Below are 20,664 nucleotides of genomic sequence, written 5' to 3' on the forward strand. Positions count from 1 at the left end.
TTGTTCTGAGGCGGTTAGATCTTTAATCCCATGAGGGCTACCATGCTTATTTACAAATGATATATGAAGACTTTTTTTTTTTGCCCCTCACGATTTCATCCTTCAACGTAAATACAAAATATATACAGAGTCGAAGAGTTCAACAAAACCCTCTTCAAAGTCACAGCTCCACAGTGGAAGAAAAAAAAAACTATTTACATGAATACACTCATGCCAAAAAACAATCAACGCCACACTTTCAACTGACACAGTGTTGTACTTCAAAATGCCTTAGCTCTCATGCTGCTTCTGGCATCGCGCATGAATGTACATTCATACCGAGCTACCAATTTACATAAATCAGGGTACCTGCATATTGCCTTGTGCAGGTTTTTTTTTTTTTTTTTACTTGTGATTTCGTGAACACACTTCTCCTACTGTCCTAGCGGGCTTAAAGCGAATGCGCGAGTGACACGCCACGACACAAATGGTACTGCCATTGAGCCAATACATACACATGGAACGGCTGTCAAATTCCAGGGCAGCTGGCAGACACCAAGTTTATGACGACATTGCCCAGAGATGGAGAGAGAGAGAGATAGACCCCTGAGATTGCTAATTTACAAGCTGTCACGCAAAGACTTCCACGGAGAAAACAAGCCTCTCGCAATGATTTCAATCACGACTCAAATGCAGTTGTTGCGTGCTAAGAACTCTGACCTCGTGCTGGACGCTTTAGACACCGAGGTTTAAGTCACTATTCTGTGCAACTCTGCAAAGGGTAGGGCTTGCATCACATTTTGCAACACGGTTTTCCCACACAGCTGTGTCGAAAGATTACAGGAGCACACTAAATCATTTTCAAAGTACACACAGGGCATCTAGCGTGCCCCAGTTGTGGTTTGAATGCACAGCAACTTCGGTGGTCTGACATAAAAGTCACGTTTGACCACCTCCGTACCTTTGCCGTGAAACTAAAAAAAAAAAAAAAAAAAAAAGTGCACCAAATAGCACGGTGCCCTTAGTTTCAAACATTGTAAACTTGCTGTTTTAAATCAAACCTCTTGTTTGCTTGTTTATTTGTTTGTCTCTTTTTTCTTTTCATTTCATTTAGAAAATGTGCCATGCAAGCTAACACACACATGCATTCATCAAACGTACGCACGCACACATACTCGCACACACATCAGCACATTAGCGCCGCCACTCACACTTGACAAATGAATCCAACTAGCACTGCCGTTAGTTACACAATGGGTGTATACACACACACGCACACACATTGTCAAGAGCACATTGTACAACGAGATGAGAGAGCTCACAAGCTCATTCACGTGTCTCCTCTCTGCTCTTTCCCCTTCCCCAAGCCCTCGAAATAAAATGCTGGGGGGGAAAAAAAAAGAAAGGAACCCTTCCCATACAGAAGTCCCTGTTTATGAGGTATTATCACAGCTACAGAACCAAGCCATGGATGTGGCCGTTGCCATTGCGCACCATAAAAGGGGCAGGAAAAGAAATATCAAACACGAGTGCACAACAGTCCTTGAAAACGATTAAAAAAAAAAAATTGCTGCTGTTCTCGTCTTCTTCCTTCTCCTTCCAAAGCAAGACCTCCCCTTTCTATATTTTGCCCTGAAACATAATTATACTGCATTTGCACAGCTTTCCTTTTTTTTTTTTTTTTACAATTGTACACTCTTGAACAACACCTTTGCTTGATACAGCATCTGCACCAGTGACATCAACACAGCCAGAAACAGTATTTTCAGTATTTTGCACAGAGCCCTTTACCTCTTCCAACTGTCGTTTGTCCCGGGGTAATTTATTTGGGAGGGCACAAAAAGAAAGGGGGGGGGACTGCACATCTGAAATTAACTTTGATCAACTTATCGCTGTAACAATGCTTCCAGCGCTGACACACTGTAAAGGGCTGTATGCTTTCCTCATAAGAGCAATTTACTTTTCCCACTGGCAGCAAAAGAGACAGATGTAATTCTCAGCTGCAATTTACACTATGACGAAGCATGTTTAGAAGCACACACGGCAAGTAACCACGAAGGTCACCTGTGACAGCCATGCACAGAACTGTGTAAGCAGTCGCTCTAGTGTCTTACACAAAAGAGGTTAAAGAAAAAAAAAAAATGTTTTTTTTCTTTAGGTTCAACGTGCAGGTCAAGCTGGCGAACTGCTAAATCACACTCCGAGACCTAGTAACAACAAAATAACTACCAGTGGGAAAAAGCAAGCTGGAACAGGAGAGGGAAAGCCGACAGAGAGGCAGCAGTAGCAGCAGCGCCTCCGCCGGCGCGCGCCGACACTCTGCTCTTCCTCTTTCTCGGTGCCGACAACCAACGACAAACGGGTAACAAACAGGAGGTCACAGCTGTCACAACGTGCGTCAGTTGAGCAGAACGTGAAGGTTTTTTTCCGGCAACCAGCCAAACGGAGGTGGCGACGAGGGTGTGATCCCACCCAGATTGGGTGAGCAGTGGGCCTGGTCTGAGCACCTCTCCTCCCAGAAGCAGCGCGCTGCCGCTCCGAACGGCTGAGCAGGGGAGATGCGGCTGGCGCCAGCAGTGGCTGCGCGCCTTCGGCGGCAACGGCAGCCATCGATGCCACAGGATGGCAACGGGAAACTCGGCGGGACTCCAGAAAGTGGTGGGGCGGCTGTCAGGTCACATCCATGGGCAAACCACCATCTGGCTCCAACTTGACCCGAGCCAGGTTGCTGCTGCTCAGCTCGTGGCGTGCCCTGCGACAATTTCGTAGGCTTGAGCACTTCAGGCCAGCGTGCGACAGAATGCGATGTGCCAAGTTTAAATTCTGGCCATGAACGGAGGCTGAGCTCTGTAACCTTAAACGCCATAAAGGCCATTCCGCATAAAAAAATGTTAACTTGGTCACCTTTATTCCTGGCCACTGAGACGACGTACAAAACAAAAGCTTTCTGGGTAAATTTAATTAGTATAGTAAATAACTTGTAAGTTGTTTGTTATATATATATACAATTGAGAAATTTGTGTACTTGCCCACAAATCGCCACACCTTGCCCACGACAAACTAAGCAAATGGTATGCAACAGTGATTTAACCCTTCGAAGGTTGATGACGTAAACATACGGCTAACTTATTCTTTTCCGATACTATGTGCTGTCACTATGTGGGAATATAGGGAATCTTTTCTCGCGCCTCCCTCTCTCGGTTTTCGTTGCGTGGTTTGTTTTAGAGCTAGTTTGCTCCGAGGTGTCTATATACCACCGCTTGCGCGTTGGTATGCGCACGGGCGGGCGGCGGTTTGGGTTTTGTTCCACGGGCGGTTTCAGCTTCTTGCGCTCGCAAAACTGATGGCTATCTCGTTACTAATCGCTCAAAGGGCAACCCCCTGTTTCTCGCTTGTTTAATGTTCACAGGGGTGCGCATAGGGATGATGCCACTCTGCATGCGTTGCGTTTTCTGTTCTTTTTTTTCTTTTCTGGAGACACGCGAAAACGAATTGCCTCTGGTTGCCGATAAGATGAAGATTAGCAGAAGTTTGTCACATGTTTCCCTTTTAAAAGGGCGCACAACCACACAGTTTTCTTGACTGCGCTCACCTACGCAGTTCGGTTATGCTATGGACGTAAATATTAGTGTAAGAGCAGGAACATTTGAGAGTTGTGAAATACAGTAAAACCTCGTTAAACCGTACCCGCTTAAACAGTAGTTTCGTTTTAAAATTAGTAAAGGCAAATCCTCGACTCAGCGGCCATTGAACATAATGTGTCTTGTATCCGCATAAACCGTACCAGCTTATTGCGTACGTATTGGTTAACACATAGTGTTTCCCCTTTTCGTTGCACAAACATGGCGGTGCGTCGTCTCCATTTAGAACCCCAGCAGAACAACAAGCCTCAAAGATTGTAGCAACGGCCTCCAAGTGCCGTGTGCATTCGTGCACGAAGCCAAATCAACATCATTTCGGCGGCATGCCAGAGAGTGTTGTGTCGTCGCACAAGCGAGGACTTGCGTCATGCCGAAGCTCGGCTAAATAAGACGTCAGAGGCTCAGCATAGAAGAAAAATTAGACATTGTTTGTGCTATCAAATGTGACCCAAAGAAGTCGGCACTGGCACGCGACAGGGATCTACTGTTGAGTACGGTGCGTGGCATTTGGAATGCAAAGAAGTTGCTCAGAAGCGCTGCTGCGACTGCAAAGAGATGTCAGCTACGAGGTTCGACTTTTCCCCATCGTTGCCTCTGTTATTACCGAAGTGTCGGCTAGCAACAGTGATGAGGACGACACGGAAAGCGACAGCAAGGGCGATAAAGGCCCGACAGTGGCACAAGCTGCACGTTACGTCAGCCTCATGAATGCAATCGTCGCGATGAGAACAGCATCCCGCAATGAAAAAAGTGCCCCATGACTTCTGCAGCGCTACCGTGCACGTGCACGGGGAATACGTAACGCCAACGAGGGATCTGCCATGTGAATGTTTGCCGAGAAGAGGGGGGCTGGCTGAAAAGCTCAGCTTGAGTAAGTTTGAAGCCGCTGTCGTCGCTGCTAGGCTGCCGCGCTATCAAACAAAAATAAAATTTTTGTAGCGCGACGTGACTAAATGCTGCATATTTTTTTCCCCTTTCATCGCACTCTCTCCGAGTTCCGTTTTTGACATGTAAGTGGTCGATCTTATGCTATTTCAGTTAAATTGTACTACCGTTTAGTATGTATGTTTTCCAAGCTCTGGCCAACTACGGTCTAACGAGGTTTCACTGTATTCTCGTGTGCGCATTTCCTTAGCCTTGAACTATGTGTATAACAATGCATCAAATTTTTTATTCTTACAAGTTTATTTCCTTTTTTTATTGTTGTTATTCATGATAAACAGTACATATATACCAACACAAAACAATTTTTTCTCACTTTACGGTGACCCACTTGAAAAATTATAGCAATTTTTTTTTCGAGATAAGTCCCTCAGAAGAATTGCAATCTGCAATAAAAAAGAAATCGACCCTGGGCGGTCGCATATGGTGAAAAAAGTTGATCCTCAAAGGGTTAACTGTGGCCACCTTCACTTCAGGAAGGCTAGCAGACTATGCAACGTCAAAGAAAACAAAACTTGTGGCTAACTCGCCTGGTCTACATGGTACAGCGATATGTGTGCCCAAGCTGTTCATTTGTAGCCATGCCCTCCATTGCCGCAAATATATGTTGACGAGAATATTGACTGTGTACAATCTAAAAAATAAAAAGGAAGAAGAAAAGAAGCCTTGTGTTATGTAAGAAAAGTGCAAAGGCAGCCTACTTGTTCCCTTCGTTTCCGTTCTGTTCCAGGATGGAATACCGGAGGTCTGTGAGTGATGCTGGCAGCTTGTTGCCGAGCTCCACGGGTGGCAGAGCGGCCATTAGGTGCGAGTCGGCTTCCGCACCAGCATCCGGAGCCACTTGGCCTCCGGGCTGCTGCTTGGGCGCTGTCCGCAGCACGTCCCCTTCATTGGCTGTTCGAGCTGTGACCAAGAGGGCAAAAACCAGGCAGTCTCAGAAACAAGCTTGTCTGTCCCGATGTTCCCTTTAAGCCTAGCCATAGGAGCTCCCGAATTTCGCTGCCCCAATAGGCCGTACTCTCCTTCGGAAAGTGAGGAAGGAACCCCACGTTCTTGACCGTCCTTTAACACATGCATGAAACACTTAACAGCAGAAATTATTTGTCATTGATGTTATACAATTGGGAAATAAAATCTAGCACACATTTTGCACTAGGCTGATATAAAAGTTGAACAATGAATGGTTTCCTTTTTTTCTTCATGAAGTTATGCAAAAGTAAAGCTCTGGCTCTTAGAATAATCTTAGAACATGGTGAACGCAGTTTAAATCATAGACCCGAGACCTCAAAGAGGTGCGACATAACACTCACACATTTCTCTCGCATTTGCCACTAAATAGCCACTAATTTTTTTTCTTTTACTTTTCATGCCTGCTACAATTTGCTTTACAAAACATAATCTATTCAAGTTTAAAAAATGAGCCTACAAAACTCTCACGCATGGATGGATGGATAACGAGACAAATTGTGGCCACGGCTATTTCTCAATATGGCTAAGCTAGATATGACCCAACTCTCTTCACAGGAACATGTCTTTTTAGCCTTTCTAATGTTAAGCTTAGATGCGCAGTCTATATATGCACAATACTGATAAACATATTTTCTGCACAATTTTATTTAAAAGTTCTGGGTGCAGTTATTGCAAGAGTATGATTATACAACTGTGTACAGCAGCGTGAGAGTAAAAACAGATGGGCAATTAACAGCTCTACAGCAGTGAAGGAATGATGGGAAGGAGGACATTACAAACAATGATTCAAGTGCTCACAGAATCAGAAAGAAGCCATCTGCAGAATATGGGAACCTTACTTTGTAAGGATTTTACTTCGATGATTTTCTTACTAATTGTCCTGGCGAGTGGATACCAGTGATAGTGAGAGCACATATTCATATAAGTCGATACGAAAGGCAACCAAAATTGTTACAGAATGCATCGCCAGTTTGGGAATCCCTACTCCAAGCCACTCATTTGCTGATCCTTTTATCTTATCGCTGTCATGTTCTTCACATTACAGCAGAGCTCAACAGCACTAATTCAAGGCAAAATGTATGCAAATAAGCAGTATGCACAATAAGCAAAAAAAGAGAAGAGACAAGAAGAAGAGAGAAAACCTTAGACCCATCAGTGTACGCCATACTCCTGTGTACTATACACGGCAGGCAACACTACGAATGCTGGACAGGCTTCTCACTGTTTTCATTCCCAACCAAAGGAACAGTGCACAACGCATCATATATGAAATAAAGACACAGGTATGCGTCATGTAATTTGATACAACATTAAGTCTCATACCTTTATGTCCAGAAAGATCGCATAATTATTATGTGGCATGACAGAGGTGAATCTATTTACCATCAAATGGGCCGAGTGACATACTTCTGCGACTAGTGGCTACAGTGCACCGCATGCGCTCACGACCCAAGACACTCACCTGGAAACTAGATGCACAAATTTGCATGAACAATATGTGACTTCGCGTAACCTTCCGTCCACAAGTTGTAGTTGTGACCAGGTATAGCATAACTACTTACAGCACAAAACCAGCTATAACACACTCTTTTCTCACTCCCGTTAAGCCTCTCATAAAACTCCACGTATACACATACCACTTACAGTACAGCCATGTGAAGCGAAATACCGGTTAAAATGTCATCATCGTCATCATCAGCCTGGCTACGCCCACTGCAGGGCAATGGCCTCTCCCATACTTCTCCAACTACTCTGGCCATGTGCTAATTATGGCCATGTTGTCCCTGCAAACTTCTTAATCTCATCCACCCATCTAACTTTCTGCTACGCTTCCCTTCTCTTGGAATCCAGTTCGTTACCCTTAATGACCATCGGTGATCTTCCCTCCTCATTACATGCCCTGCCCATGCCCATTTCTTTTTCTTGATTTCAACTAAGATGTCACTAACTTGCATTTGTTCCCTCACCCAATCTGATCTCTTCTTATACCTTAACATTGCACCCATCATTATTCTTTCCATAGCTCGTTGCGTCGTCCTCAATTTAAGTAGAACCCTCTTCATAAGCCTCCAGGTTTCTGCCCTGTAGGTGAGTACCGGTAAGACACAGCTGTTATACACTTTCCTCTTGAGGGATAGTGGCAACTTGCAGTTCATGATCTGAGAATGCCTGCCAAACGCATTCCAGCCCATTCTTATTCTTCTGATTATTTCAGTCTCATGATCCAAATCTGCGGTCACTACCTGCCCTAAGTAGATGTATTCCCTTACCCCTCCCAGTGCCTCGCTACCTATCGTAAACTGCTGTTCTCTTCCGAGACTGTTCAACATTACTTTAGTTTTCTGCAGATTAGTTTTTAGACCCACCCTTCTGCTTTGCCTGTCCAGGTCAGTGAGCATGCATTGCAATTGGTCCCCTGAGTTACTAAGCAAGGAAATATCATCAGCGAATCGAGAGTTACTAAGGTATTCCCCATTAACTTTTATCCCTAATTCTTCCCAATGCAGGCCTGTGAATGCCTCCTGTAAACACGCTATGAATAGCATTGGAGAGATTGTATCTCTCTGCCTGACGCCGTTCTTTATTGGGATTTTGTTGCTTTATTTATAGAGGACTACGGTGGTTGTGGAGCCGCTATGGATATCTTTCAGTATTCTACATACGGCTCGTCTACACCCCGATTCCGTAATGCCTGCATGACTGCTGAGGTTTCGACTGAATCAAACACTTTCTCGTAATCAATGAAAGCTAAATATAAGGGTTGGTTATATTCCGCACATTTCTCTATCACCTGATTGATAGTGTGAATACATTAAAACCTCGTTAAACCGTACCCGCTTAAACAGTAGTTTCGTTTTAAAAGTAGTAAAGTCAAATCCCCGACTCAGCGTCCATTGAACATAATGTGTTTTGTATCCACATAAACCGTACCAGCTTACTGCATAAGCATCGGTTAAAACATAGCGTTCCCACTTTTCATCGCGCAAACATGGCAGTGCGTCGTCTCCATCGGGAGGGGGGGGGGGGGGCGCCAGAATAACAAGCCTCAGAGATCGGAACGACGGCCTCCAATGCCCTGTGCGTTTGCGTCTGAATCCACATCAACATCAACATCCTTCCGACGTCGTGCCAGATTATGTGCCCGAGAGTGTTGTGGCGTCGTGCAAGCGAGGGCTCGCATCATGCCTAAGCTCGGATACAGGAGACGCCGGGTACTCAGCATAGAAGAAAAATTAGACATCGTCTGTGCTATAGAACGTGACACGAAGAAGTCGGCGCTGGCACGCGACAGGAATCTGCTGTTGACTACGGTGTGACTACGGTGTGTGGCATTTGGAATGCGAAGAAGTTGCTCGGCAGCGCTTCTGTAACCGCGAAGAGATGTCGGCTACGAGGTTCGACTTTTCATCATTGTTGCCTCTGTTGTTGCCGAAGTGTCGCATAGCGACAGTGATGAAAACGACACGGAAAGCGACAGCACGAGCGATTCAGGCCCTACAGTGGCAGAAGCTGCATGTTATGTCAGCCTCGTGAATGCAATTGTCGAGACGTGAACAGGGGCGCGATAACGTAACTCTATTCCAAACGAAAAGTATTCCAAACTCCAGCACCCGGCAATGAAAAAGGCGCCCCGGGACTTCTGCAGCACTACTGCGCGCGTGCACATAGAATACGTAACGCCAACGAGGAATCTGTCATGCGAGTGTTCACTGAGAAGAGGGGGCTGGCTGAAAAGCTGGCTCGCAGCTTCAGTAAGTTTCGGTCATCGCTGCTAGGCCACCGCGGCATCAAACGAAAATAACACTTTTGTCGTGCGAAGTGAATAAATACTGCATGTTTTTTTTCCTTTCATCGCACTCTCTCTGAGTTCCGTTTTTGACAGGTAAGTGGGCGATCTCGTGGTATTTCGGTTAAGCAGTACTACCGTTTAGCACATACTTTTTCCGAGCTCCGACCAACTACGGTTTAACAAAGTTCCACTGTACCATTCTTAATTATGCACCACGTGCGGTTCTGATAGCAGCGGCAGTTTAGCAAACTTCCGCTATCAACCATAAACATTGAAAAAGCTTACCATTAATCCAAGAATGTGACATCCTTTTTCGGCAAACTCTGCGGTACCATGTGGGTTTGATGAACATCGAAATCAAGCGCCAGCAAGACGGTACAGTGGTACATTGTACATCTGTCAGAGAACAATGCACAAATGACGAACCGGACGACTCCGACGTGAAACTCTATGGACGGGCCTCTGCTTCCTTCTATGATAATGATGATAGCACGCTGTTGGTTTTGATTTCAGTTATGCTAGCTGTGAAGTACTGGGAAGCATGGATGAAAGGAGGGTTTCGCAATCTTATACGTGCTTTGGTGCAGGCTCGGTGCGATTTCCCGCTAAAATGCCGTTTTGGAGCAGGATGACGCAAAGGACCGCTCTCGGTGCTGTTTGACGCAATTGGCGCAGCTGTTCCACCACTGACACATACAACCTTTTGCTATACGTGTTTATGATAGTTGCTGGCTCATCGCCAGCGAACCCTGCTTCATGCGTGCTGCTTTCAGTGCAGCCTGTGCATGTGATCTAGACCCAGATCAATGTGCATTCATCTACCGTATAATGTGGAATGTAGGTTGACCCCCTTACATTGAAGCAAAGAAGTCAACATAAAAATTATAAGGCACAAAAGTTCGTTTTATTTAGTGGTGGCGCCAGACTCATCACCTGCTCATTCGTTCGAGCTGTCTGAACTCTCGTCCGAAGACGACTGCTTTTCACTGGCTGCGTCCCACAACATGTCATCCTCGGTGCCGTCCAAGGAATTGCTAATGCAACACTTTTTGAATGCCCGCACCACCATATCGTCCGTCAGGCAGCGAGCGCCAAGCCTGCAGCACCCATGTGGCCATAGCGGCGAGAGGCAGCCTGTGCAGCCGGCCGGTTGGGGTCGTCGCCGGCCATCCACTGATTATACTGTTCACGGACACGGTCTTTAAAAGGGCTTGTTGAGCACGACATCCAGTGTTGACATCATTGACAACATCCCGCGGGAAAGCCTCTTTCGGCAGCGTCTTCCTCTTAAGATTATGTATGGGGGCAGCTTTCTGCCGTCTGCAGTACACGCGAGCATCACCGTGACGCGCGAATGCTCGTTCCCCGTAGAAAGAAGCTTGACTTCTTTTACGCCGCGTTCGCACATTGTGGTGGGCGACAGCCTGTCAAAACACACCGGCGTTTCATCAGTGTTGCCGATCTGTCCCAACATGTATCCATGCTGTGGCCGGAGACGGATAACATAGTGCTGGAATTCGACCAGTTTGTCCTCATACGCATCTGGCAGCTTCTGGCAGATTGATGTGTGCCGTCGAAGTGCGAATCCCTTGCGTCGCATGAAGTAACGAACCCAGTAAATGGAGCCCTCGAATTGTTCCTTGGGCAGTCCGGATTCTCGGGCGATCTCGATAGCTTTGATGCGGATGAGTTCCGTCGTCACTGGCAAAGATCTGGCACGATGCTCGCAAACGAAATCTGCCACCTTGTCTTCGAGCTCCGGGTGCACCGCCCGGCGCCCGCGAAAGGACGTCTTTCGCGCGTTGCGGGCAGACAGCTTGTCTTTCTGCGTTCGCCAGTACCGCACGCTATTTTCCAAGATGCCAAATTGCCGCTGGGCGGACATGTTCCCATGCATTTCAGCATATTCGATAACTTTCTTTTTAAACGCTGCGTTGAACTGACGCCGAGTAGTACTCGTACTCATTTTGCGGGTTGTCGGTAATAGCAACGTCAGGAACGATTGCTGCACAAAACGGGAAGATGGTGTCGATCGAACTGCGTAGGCAACATTAAGCGGGAGACACACGGTCCGATTCGGACGTCCGGCGTGCAGCAAACCGGGCAGATTTTCATCGTCCAACGCGTCCGACAACCGCACCGTTGTCTGGCGGCAGCCAATGACAGCGCGGCTGGCATGTGACGTTCTACGACGTTCCCTCCACGGAGGCGGCGTTGGCTGGCCGGTTCCTTGCAGTTCTTTTTTTTTTTCCTTGCCTGCTGCAGTTTGTTTCGGACACGAAATAGTTACCAGTTCAGCAAAATTATCTTGAACGTGTGCCTGTTATGCAAAGCAGCGCCTAGTACACTAGCACGAAGCTACTGGCGAGATCGGGAGCAGCGACATGAGGGCATTTCGCGGGCAGACAGCACACACCGACCGTCTGAGCAAGGCTGCTCGCTTCGCTTGTACGTTTGCTCTGCGTCGAGTAAACCAATTGTATTTAATTACAGGCGACCTAAGCGTACAGTGTTAACTGTTTTGGCAAAAATAAGCGCTCTCTGACGAGCTCGCGTTGGATCGCCAGCGCCGTCGGCCACAGCGTCCGCCTAGCTAGGCCTACCGGCCCTATCACTGTTTGATGGCGGAGCCTTCAGTGGACAACGCGACATCGTGAAGTGTTCCATCACTCGCAGGGGCATAATTTTATTGACAGTGTTCACGTAAAGCGAAGCAGTGCTGTGCAGAGTTGTTTATATTGCATTTCTCGACGTTGATATGAAGTCAAGCTGGGGGGCTGTATCTGGGCGGAGCTTACACACCGCTCGAGCTTTCTGATGCATGCACCGCGTGCCCCGAATCGTCGTATGCCGCATGCCGGAGCATGCGGTGCCGCGCGTCGGATCAGACGCCGAATCGTACCGTGTGTCTCCTGCTTTAACGTTGGGCCGCGTCGGTCACCAAAGGGGCGATAACGATGCGGATGCCGAAAGGTCTGCGCTCCTACATGTTGCCAGACAACTATATTCCGCACTATACGGTACATGTACAAACATATATCAAGAGCATGCTTCCTGTAGCAGCATGCTGCCTGACACCCATACGTGCTTGGCCTAAACAGCGCCACCTCATTATGAGCTGGTGGCCAAAGTTGTGATTTGGTGCAAAGTCAACAAAATGCTTCGCATTGGCTGTACAATAGTGAGAAAGAGGAGGAACCACCTCACCAACAAAGGTGGGGGCACATCCCGGCTGTATGCTTACACTTCCGGACACACGCAGCTGCTCGGTCTACATGTTTTGCACATGCAACAACATTTGAAAAACATTGTTTTGGTTATAGTTCGGTGGTGCTTATACATTGTGCGGAAATTTGTGACTTTGGCAACCTACATTATAAGTAGGAGTGTGCGAATACTTGAATATTCATCACTTAATCGAATCGAATAGCTGACATTATAATCATTCCATTTGCGAATCAAATATCTACTATTTGACGTGCAGACCCGCATAGTGCCACGAACTGGCTGCCCGGCTGAAAGTAGCTGTGAAAGCGTCGATCCGAGAATACGGCACCGACTTGTTGAATAAAGTCACTTATTTTTGGCGGAGTCCAGTATTTCCTACATTTTAGTGGTCCCTGTCAAGTCTCAATTATCACGCTGGCAACTGTACATGAAAATGTACCTACATAACGTAATACAGTCAACATCTGCTAAGAAAACTAACGTAGAAATGACGTTAAAGCTACTAAAATAAATGTAACACGAACCTGATTTTTCAGCAAGAAAAGCGTATGTTGCACAATGGCAGCCAGTTTTCTAAACTCAGCTCGCCTCAAGGTCTTCAAAGTGAGCTTTGTTGCAATACATCCATGTTATGCAGTAAAGCATATGAACGCCATGAAGGCAGATTTGCTTTTCTATCCAATCATACTGCACTGGCAATTTTCAGTCCAATTTGTCATGAAATAAAAGGTGCGAATTAGAGTTGGGTAAATACCGTAATCAGACATTGTGAGCGACGGTTATTGCTTGAAAATCTTCCTAAGGCAGGCCGAAAATAGGCGTTTTCGAAGGCAGATGACATGTGTTCAAAGCATTCATTAGCCCCTATGCTCTGCCGAGACCGATGCCGCCACTGAAGAGCTCGCTGTTGGGATCACTATAGGGGTCAGGCATGTGTGTTTTGACTGGTCAAGTTCCCATTATCCGGCGAAGGCCAATTTAAGAACTAAATAACGAAAGTGTGGGCCCACAGAGATGCCTTTGGTTCGGATCGAACTAACTGCAGTCGAATTAACGTAAGTCAACTATTTCATGCATGAAGAAGGAATCATTTCCCTATTCAAGTTCACCGTGTGTTGCACTGGTGTGATTAATTTTTAAAATATGCCTAGTTTTGGGGCTGAAGTGCATTTAGCACATGTTCACACCTTTATCAACCACTGCAGTTTGCTCTGCCATGACAGCACAGCTAAGCGCCCCCTCACCTGCGTCTGTCGAAGGGCCATTGGCTGCTGCCACTGCAAGCCTAGCCTGAGCCGCAGCTGTGACAGTGGACCCAGCTCCGTCCCCTAGGGAGGCTGCTGTTGTCACCGATGGCGAGGACACCAAAGAGTTCAGGATGCCAGACACCTCCGTTGTGCTCAGCAGCGCAGAGACAGCAAACTCAACGCTGGCAGGATCCAGCGTCGAGTGTGACGACCCGGTGGGCGCAGCCCTCCCCGGTGTAGGTGCTGTTGAAGACGCCCTGCTGCTGATTCCGGGATGCTTGGAGCCCCCTTCCGCACCATCACTCGCTCCTGATGCTGTTGTCACACCTTTTAACCTCTCCAGCTGCTTTCGCTGCATTTCGAACAACTCCTCCTGGTGGCTCTGGAAGCTCTCGTAATCCGTCGTCGGAGCAGACGACGAGGACGGCACACTACTGGGGGTTACAGGTGTAGAGACGCCCGGGTGGTTGCCACTGCCGCCAGCACCAACCCCAGTTTCGGCAGCAGCCGAGCCCACGGGGCCACCCGACAGGGGCTCTGGCCGCGATGGCTCGGGCAGCAGACCACTGCCGTTGCGCTGTGGCCGGAAGTGCAACCTGCACACCAACCCCGAGCGTGTGTCACACTCACTCGTAGCTGAGGGGCCGGCGTCATTGTCGGCGCCAGCCATCGCGGAACTGGGCTCTTAAACTGAAACAAAATTTTTGGAGGGGTAAAAGACCGAGCCCCTCAAGCAGCCTTGGGCAATATCTTTCGGGCTAATAATACGAGCACAAGCCGACCAGAAAATGGGTCAAAGTCGCAGCATCAGAAGATGGAAAAGTTAAAACGGGCATTGTGTGATAAGGCAGATGTACAAAACACGGACACAACAGGAATAGAAAAGAAAAAAAAAAAAACAATGGAAAAGGCACTATCAACGAAAAGTTGGGCAGTCGCGGAAAAGCATGAAGGAACATGAGCTACTATCAGCACGTGCAAGGACACACTCGACAGATATTGATTCCGGCTTGGCAATTCCTCTTTATGGTACAGCTTTTACTGATATGCCCCAGCTCGACCATAAGACACACATCTTTATTCCTAAGCCTGAACAGAACCTCACTTTATGCACATTTAGCAGCGTGCTCACAATTGTGATGGTTCATTGAAAGGTTAAATGGAGTTCCACAGGTAAATGATTGTGCTCACTCAATTCATATCTAATTGATGCAAAGAACTGCTCAGCCCTACATAAAAGCAATTGCAGCTAAAAAGAATTATACATACTCCTTTAGGCATTCTAGAAACTTGTTAGCAAGCTTCGAATAACACTTGGCAGGTTGTCTTCAAAAAGGTTAGAAAAGTCAGGGAAAGTTATTACTTTCCCTTACTTAAGGTGACTTGCACAAAGGCCAACCTTCTTTCACAATCCTATGTTGCACAGCGTGCTCTACTGCATGCATGCTCAGCTGTGCTCAGCTCTGCTCTGCTGTTTACAGTGTCCCTCACCTTACCGCTACCTCAGTGTTGCCTGTTAGTGTCCAACATTTCTTTTCACAGGCTGAAGCTGCATTTCTTTGTTTATCTCTGCAAAGCTGAGATCATTTCAGGCTTGCCTTGGATGCTAATGGTATGGTTCTTCCCGTGGTTGTTTGGCAACATGCCTGCCTGGTGTACACCATCAAAAAGTGCATATACCCTGCACAAGAAGAGGTGCTTGCACATGCTGCAATTCAATGAGACCATGCGTCACAAAGTGTAATAATGGAACATCGTAGAGCAGCCATGGAAGAAAAATATAACAACGGTCACATTATGGCAAGAAGGGGCCTTGTAAGCCTTACAGGATGCTATGCCATTCGGAACCTTCCCTCGACGTCAATGTATTGCATATCATTTGACTGTTCGCTAAATGTGCTCTGACGGATTTTTAGACAGAGTGCTTATCTACTTCTTATTACCCAGGTTCACCTCAGCTATGTGGCCACCATAAACATGTTCATTTCCTGCTTCTGTAACCCAACAATGACTTGCGAGCTCACTCATACCAATGGACAATATATATATATATATATATATATATATATAGATTCCATCACCACCTGACAAGATTCTCCTTTGGTGTGTATTTAGTTGAAACTACAGGCTGTGCGCATGGCAATGGCACGCTTTACACAAGGCAATGATGACAGAAAAATGATGATGAAAAATGTATGCATAAAGAAGTATGTCATTACCTAAATATGTTTAGGAATCTTATTCTTGTGTAACTATGGCAAATATCCATTCTGGAGCATATCTTGGAATCTGTGTGAAGCTAAGCTTTACTGAGGCTGCTTATTAACTGTCGGATATTGTAGATTGGGGCATGCGAGCTGCATTTGCTAACAGAAGGCCATGATTTTTTTTTCCTTTGCTTCACGTGCTTTCAAGACACGTTTATTATGCATTCAGGTTTGTTTGTTTTTTTCACAAACATGTGGGACAAATTTTGCCTCCTCAACTAACCCATTTCGCATTTACCGATGTGAATTTAACACAGAAAATGTCCAACAGGACTCTCCCATGAAAGCAGCACGTAATGAAACTACACAGCTCTAACAGCACTGAAGTTTGCCACAAGCTCCAGGCATTCCTCACCATTCGTTCTTGACCTCTGACAGGAAGTCATTGCTGGGGGGCAGGCCATTGGGCATAGACTGGTTTAGCGCTACGTCCAAGTCTGGCCAGTAGTCATCCAAAGGAGTCCAGGCTCGGTCCAGCAATATCCTGGAATGCCAAGGAGGAACCAAATGGTCTGTGAGACAACTTGTACAAGCAGTACGACAGTCCACTGAAGCTTTAAAGTCACCCAATTGTGATTGAGATAAATTTCACAAGCTTCTCTTTGAAACTTCCAGCCAAAGTATGTTATCTAAAATAAGTGCGACATTTCAAGATAGCATAAATCCTGCCTCGAGATGCAAAAAATAGCATGGAAGCCACTGTAGGCAGCAGTGGCCAATCAAGAGGTGGCAGAATAAGCACTGTTAGTCCACAGTGGTTACTGTGTGTTTGCTCGAAGAGAACGTACCCTTGGAACACCAGGATGAAATGTTTGCAACCGCTTTTTTAATTTCTTGAGAAATGCACAAAGACTGTGCTGTTACAAACCCAGCTTGTATTCTGCACTTTTTTTTTTCTTCTTCTGCTTCTATTCATTAGTTATCTGTCACATCAAATGACCAATCTAGGTAATACTCAGCTAAGTATATATGGACACGAACGGGGCTGAAACAATCTACAATAGGCTACTACTGCAAAACTGTTTTTGGACTAGCTAATGTGTGAAGGAAGCGACCGCCTCACCTGCCGCCTCTGCCTATCCTCCGGCGGGCGAAACCGATGCAGTGAGGCTTTGGTACAGTCAAGGTGGTTAGGCAGTAACGGTACTTGCGCTCCCCCGCACCTCCTTCCTCAGGGCTACACCAGGGGTAGTTCCCGAGCCGCTCCAAAAGGGGCTGTACAAAAAAAAAAAAATGTGACATGAAGTGGTTAGGACACCAAGACAGCTGAAGCAATGGTGCATAGAACATTTTTTCTTGCTGTTTATTGGTAAATATGGACTACGTTACATTCTAAGAAGCAAAGAATGAACTTCACAAGCTTCAAGAACTTTTCTTTCAACATTGCAGCACCAACAATAACCGTGTCCCAAGTTCTTAGAGGTAGGCACACTCAATGCACAGGTGATGACAGTACTGTTTTCATGATGCTTTAAACATGCTGTGCATCACTGAAGTGTCAATTTTTTTTAGAAACACACCGATGCCAAATTTCTTGCTCCAGAGAAAAGGCGAGTAAGAGGCAGCTGAGCATAGAGAACTTACAGCATGGTAGTTGCAGTACTTCTTTCTTCTGAAAGCATAAGGACCATCCGGATCGTTTTCGTCTTCATTGTCAGATGGCGATGTGACCTGAGCACAAACAGCAGAGCATGTAGGCAAGGTCCCATTACAATCACATATGTGTTATGGTGTTACATCTGACAACAAGCCGTAATTCCACCCCTCTCAGGTGCCAATTAATTCTGTCCAATGAAGATTTAGTAGTTTCACCAGTTTTCTTGCACCTTCAGAATAATGAAAAGCGCACAACTTTTGCCTGATGGATTACAAATTTTCAATTCTTCAGTGAGTTTTGCCAAGTTTACTGAATGTATGAAAACACCCTACAGGAAGTTGGAAATTAGAACATCAACTACAGTCAACGACAGATTTTTCGAACATGCCTGATAATTCAGATGCCTTTGCGGCACCGCCAGGTGTCCCATAGAGCCAAAATATGAGAATGTCTGAAATTTGGGATTCTGCAGCCCTCTACTGATTTTTCTTACTTTTTGCCGTGACCGCAGGTATGAAACGGCATTAAACGAAGTCACGACAGCCATAATTTTGATTATCTCGCAGCCTTGAACCAGCACACTCGCATGCCTATTCACTGGCAGCTGTAGAAGATTTTTTGTGCTATCATTAGGCCTGGCTGATTTGATGTTCGTTATTACACTTCTTGCTGTTTGGTGCTGTGTTTCTCATTCAAAGGATTCGCCTCTGTCAGTAATGGCACCTAGTACACCTTCGTCATCCTCGTTGATGGCATCGAGGCGTGGAAAGCACAGAAAGAATCTACAACATTGCATAATGTCGATTACCAAAAGTCAGTTTTGTGTCAATACAGGGGCGTTACACAGTCAGGCATGCACAAAGCATTGCAATGAAGCGCGAACAAGTCCAAAATGGTCGATGCCATATATTTACGGCGCCATCTGTATGTTTAAAAAAGCGTGCCAATTTCCCAACTTTTTCTTTTCAGTCATGTGCTGCCACTATGTGGTAATAGAGGGAATTTTTTTTCGCACACCTCACGCTCTCGGTTTTTGTTGCATGGCTTGTTTTAGCACTAGTTCGCTCTTGTGCAGGTGGGCAGTAGTTTGGGTTTTGGTGTTGTTGCAAAACTCCGCAACAACGAAATTCTTGTGACAATGAAATATTTTCGTATCCCCAGCGAACGCCCATAGGATTCAATGCATTCCGTACCTCTCGACAACGAAATCTCACCGTACATACAATCCCGCATAAACAAAATTTGCTGGAACCTAAGCCCGCACATTACCTACTTGCACAAGGCTAGCAGGCTCCAAAATGTGCTCAAACGTGATTAGTTTACACTGAAATTGCGTAAAATACCACCACATTACACTTTTCTGGGCGCCACCATTTTTGTTTACAAAAACAACCAAGCGGCAGGAGTGATCGCATGCGCCAGAAGCACGTCATGACCACCATCTTGTTTGATGATCGCGCGGTCAATGCAGCACACATGTTGCTACTGACATGTGACGACGGTTTTTGCACACCTAGTGCAGCGTTTAATGTAAGCCTCGGCGAGCAAAATGCCACAAAAACAAGGAAATCCACGTCCCACCGATGTGGAATTGTTTACGGAACTTGAGATGGTGGTCACAGTATGGAGGGCCACCCACTGGGCCATGATTAAGTGATTGTCCGGGAATACGCATTCCTTGCTTCAAGAACGCTGGTTTCGGTCCCACTTGACAGGCAACGCGCGTGGATTCGACACCGAACGTAGATTTGCGCGAAGGGGTCATGATCTTGATCGATTGCCTTCAGGTTTACGAGATACGATCCCTTTCGTGCTCGGCACTGGAAGCGTTGGCGTCTATGGGCGACAGCGTGCACTGGAGAGATAGTGCTGCTTGCGTGGAGCGCTGTTGCTTTGCGTATGGTGCTGAGTTACGCAAAACCTCACAAAAGTGATCGTATCTTCGAAAGCAATTGACTGAGAATACTGCTCCACAGCAGTGCTGCCACTGCTGATTAAATCATGTGGCACACTTTGTACTGTCAGCAATGCGGTTCTATATCCTCAAGCAGAGCTTGCCAAAAGTGTGCTAACAGAATCTTGACAGTAAAGTATTGTTCTGCGACGCATTACCTACCTGTGCTGTCCCCTTTTCGCAACAACGAAATTCTCGCGAAAGCGATCTTTTTTTTGTATTCCCTGCCAATTTCGTTATTGCGAGGTTCAACTGTAGCCTATTTTCACTGCAAATGCCTTTCTCCACTTCGATAAAAAGTGGTTCAGGGCCCCCTTAAGTGGGTTCAAATGAACAAGATTCCAATGTATTTACAAATAATGACTATTCAATTTGAAGACCTAATCGAATGGGACAATATTCAATTTCTCATTCAAATGTTCATATATTCACACACCTAGTGATCAGCATTGCATTTGTACTTAGGGTGTCTACCAAGTTGACATTTCCAAGTTCCCTGAGTTCTCCCGTTTTTGCTTGAGTGACACAGAACTCTGTTTTATGTCAAGAGGGGCTGACACCATGTTGCCTGATGCTGTCAATCTCTACTAGGCATGTTAAAACATAAACAACTTAATCCAGTTTGAATAGTAAGGAGTAGTGTTTAACTTATTCAAAAAGAAAACAGAAGGAAGGGGTTAGTAAAATGCACAGCAAATAAAATACCCTCAAAAGAAATGGTCAAGCCCATTGTAAATCAAGTTGAACATGTTCAAATACGAATAAAAAGGAGATGCATACAGAAGGAAATATTTTCAAATATGAGCTACTTCTATTAACTGATAGCAAGCTCATTGGTATGAGGCCCAAACTTTGTCACAAGTCAGATTCTCTCTCAACATCTGCGAAGTCAACCTCAACTGTCCTGACATACTCTTAGTCCACGCACAACGCCACGGTGTTGCGTTTCACTGCTTTAAGGATTTTATTTTGGCTTGGATGGGGGACACCTGCATCTTGGCGCAAGACAACACGTTTTTTGAGCTCAAGCCTCTTTAAAGAAGTGGCGGC

The 20,664-nt window shown here is 46.1% G+C and overlaps 1 protein-coding gene across 1 annotated transcript in view; it reads right to left on the reverse strand.

Annotated features, from left to right (window-relative positions):
• The window catches only part of E(Pc) (Enhancer of Polycomb), a 90,208-nt gene continuing 69,544 nt past the window's right edge, over nt 1-20,664 (reverse strand). The window contains exons 10-15 of the mRNA XM_050178126.3: nt 17,648-17,734; nt 17,127-17,278; nt 16,419-16,547; nt 13,794-14,392; nt 5,264-5,465; nt 1-2,731 (exon numbers count right to left, since the gene is read on the reverse strand). Of these exons, the coding sequence (XP_050034083.1) occupies nt 2,650-2,731; nt 5,264-5,465; nt 13,794-14,392; nt 16,419-16,547; nt 17,127-17,278; nt 17,648-17,734 (1,251 nt within the window). The 3' untranslated portion in view covers nt 1-2,649. The remainder of the gene's footprint in view (nt 2,732-5,263; nt 5,466-13,793; nt 14,393-16,418; nt 16,548-17,126; nt 17,279-17,647; nt 17,735-20,664) is intronic.

The sequence above is a fragment of the Dermacentor andersoni genome, chromosome 5, assembly GCF_023375885.2.
Source record: "Dermacentor andersoni chromosome 5, qqDerAnde1_hic_scaffold, whole genome shotgun sequence".
Classification (NCBI taxonomy): Eukaryota; Metazoa; Arthropoda; class Arachnida; order Ixodida; family Ixodidae; genus Dermacentor; species Dermacentor andersoni.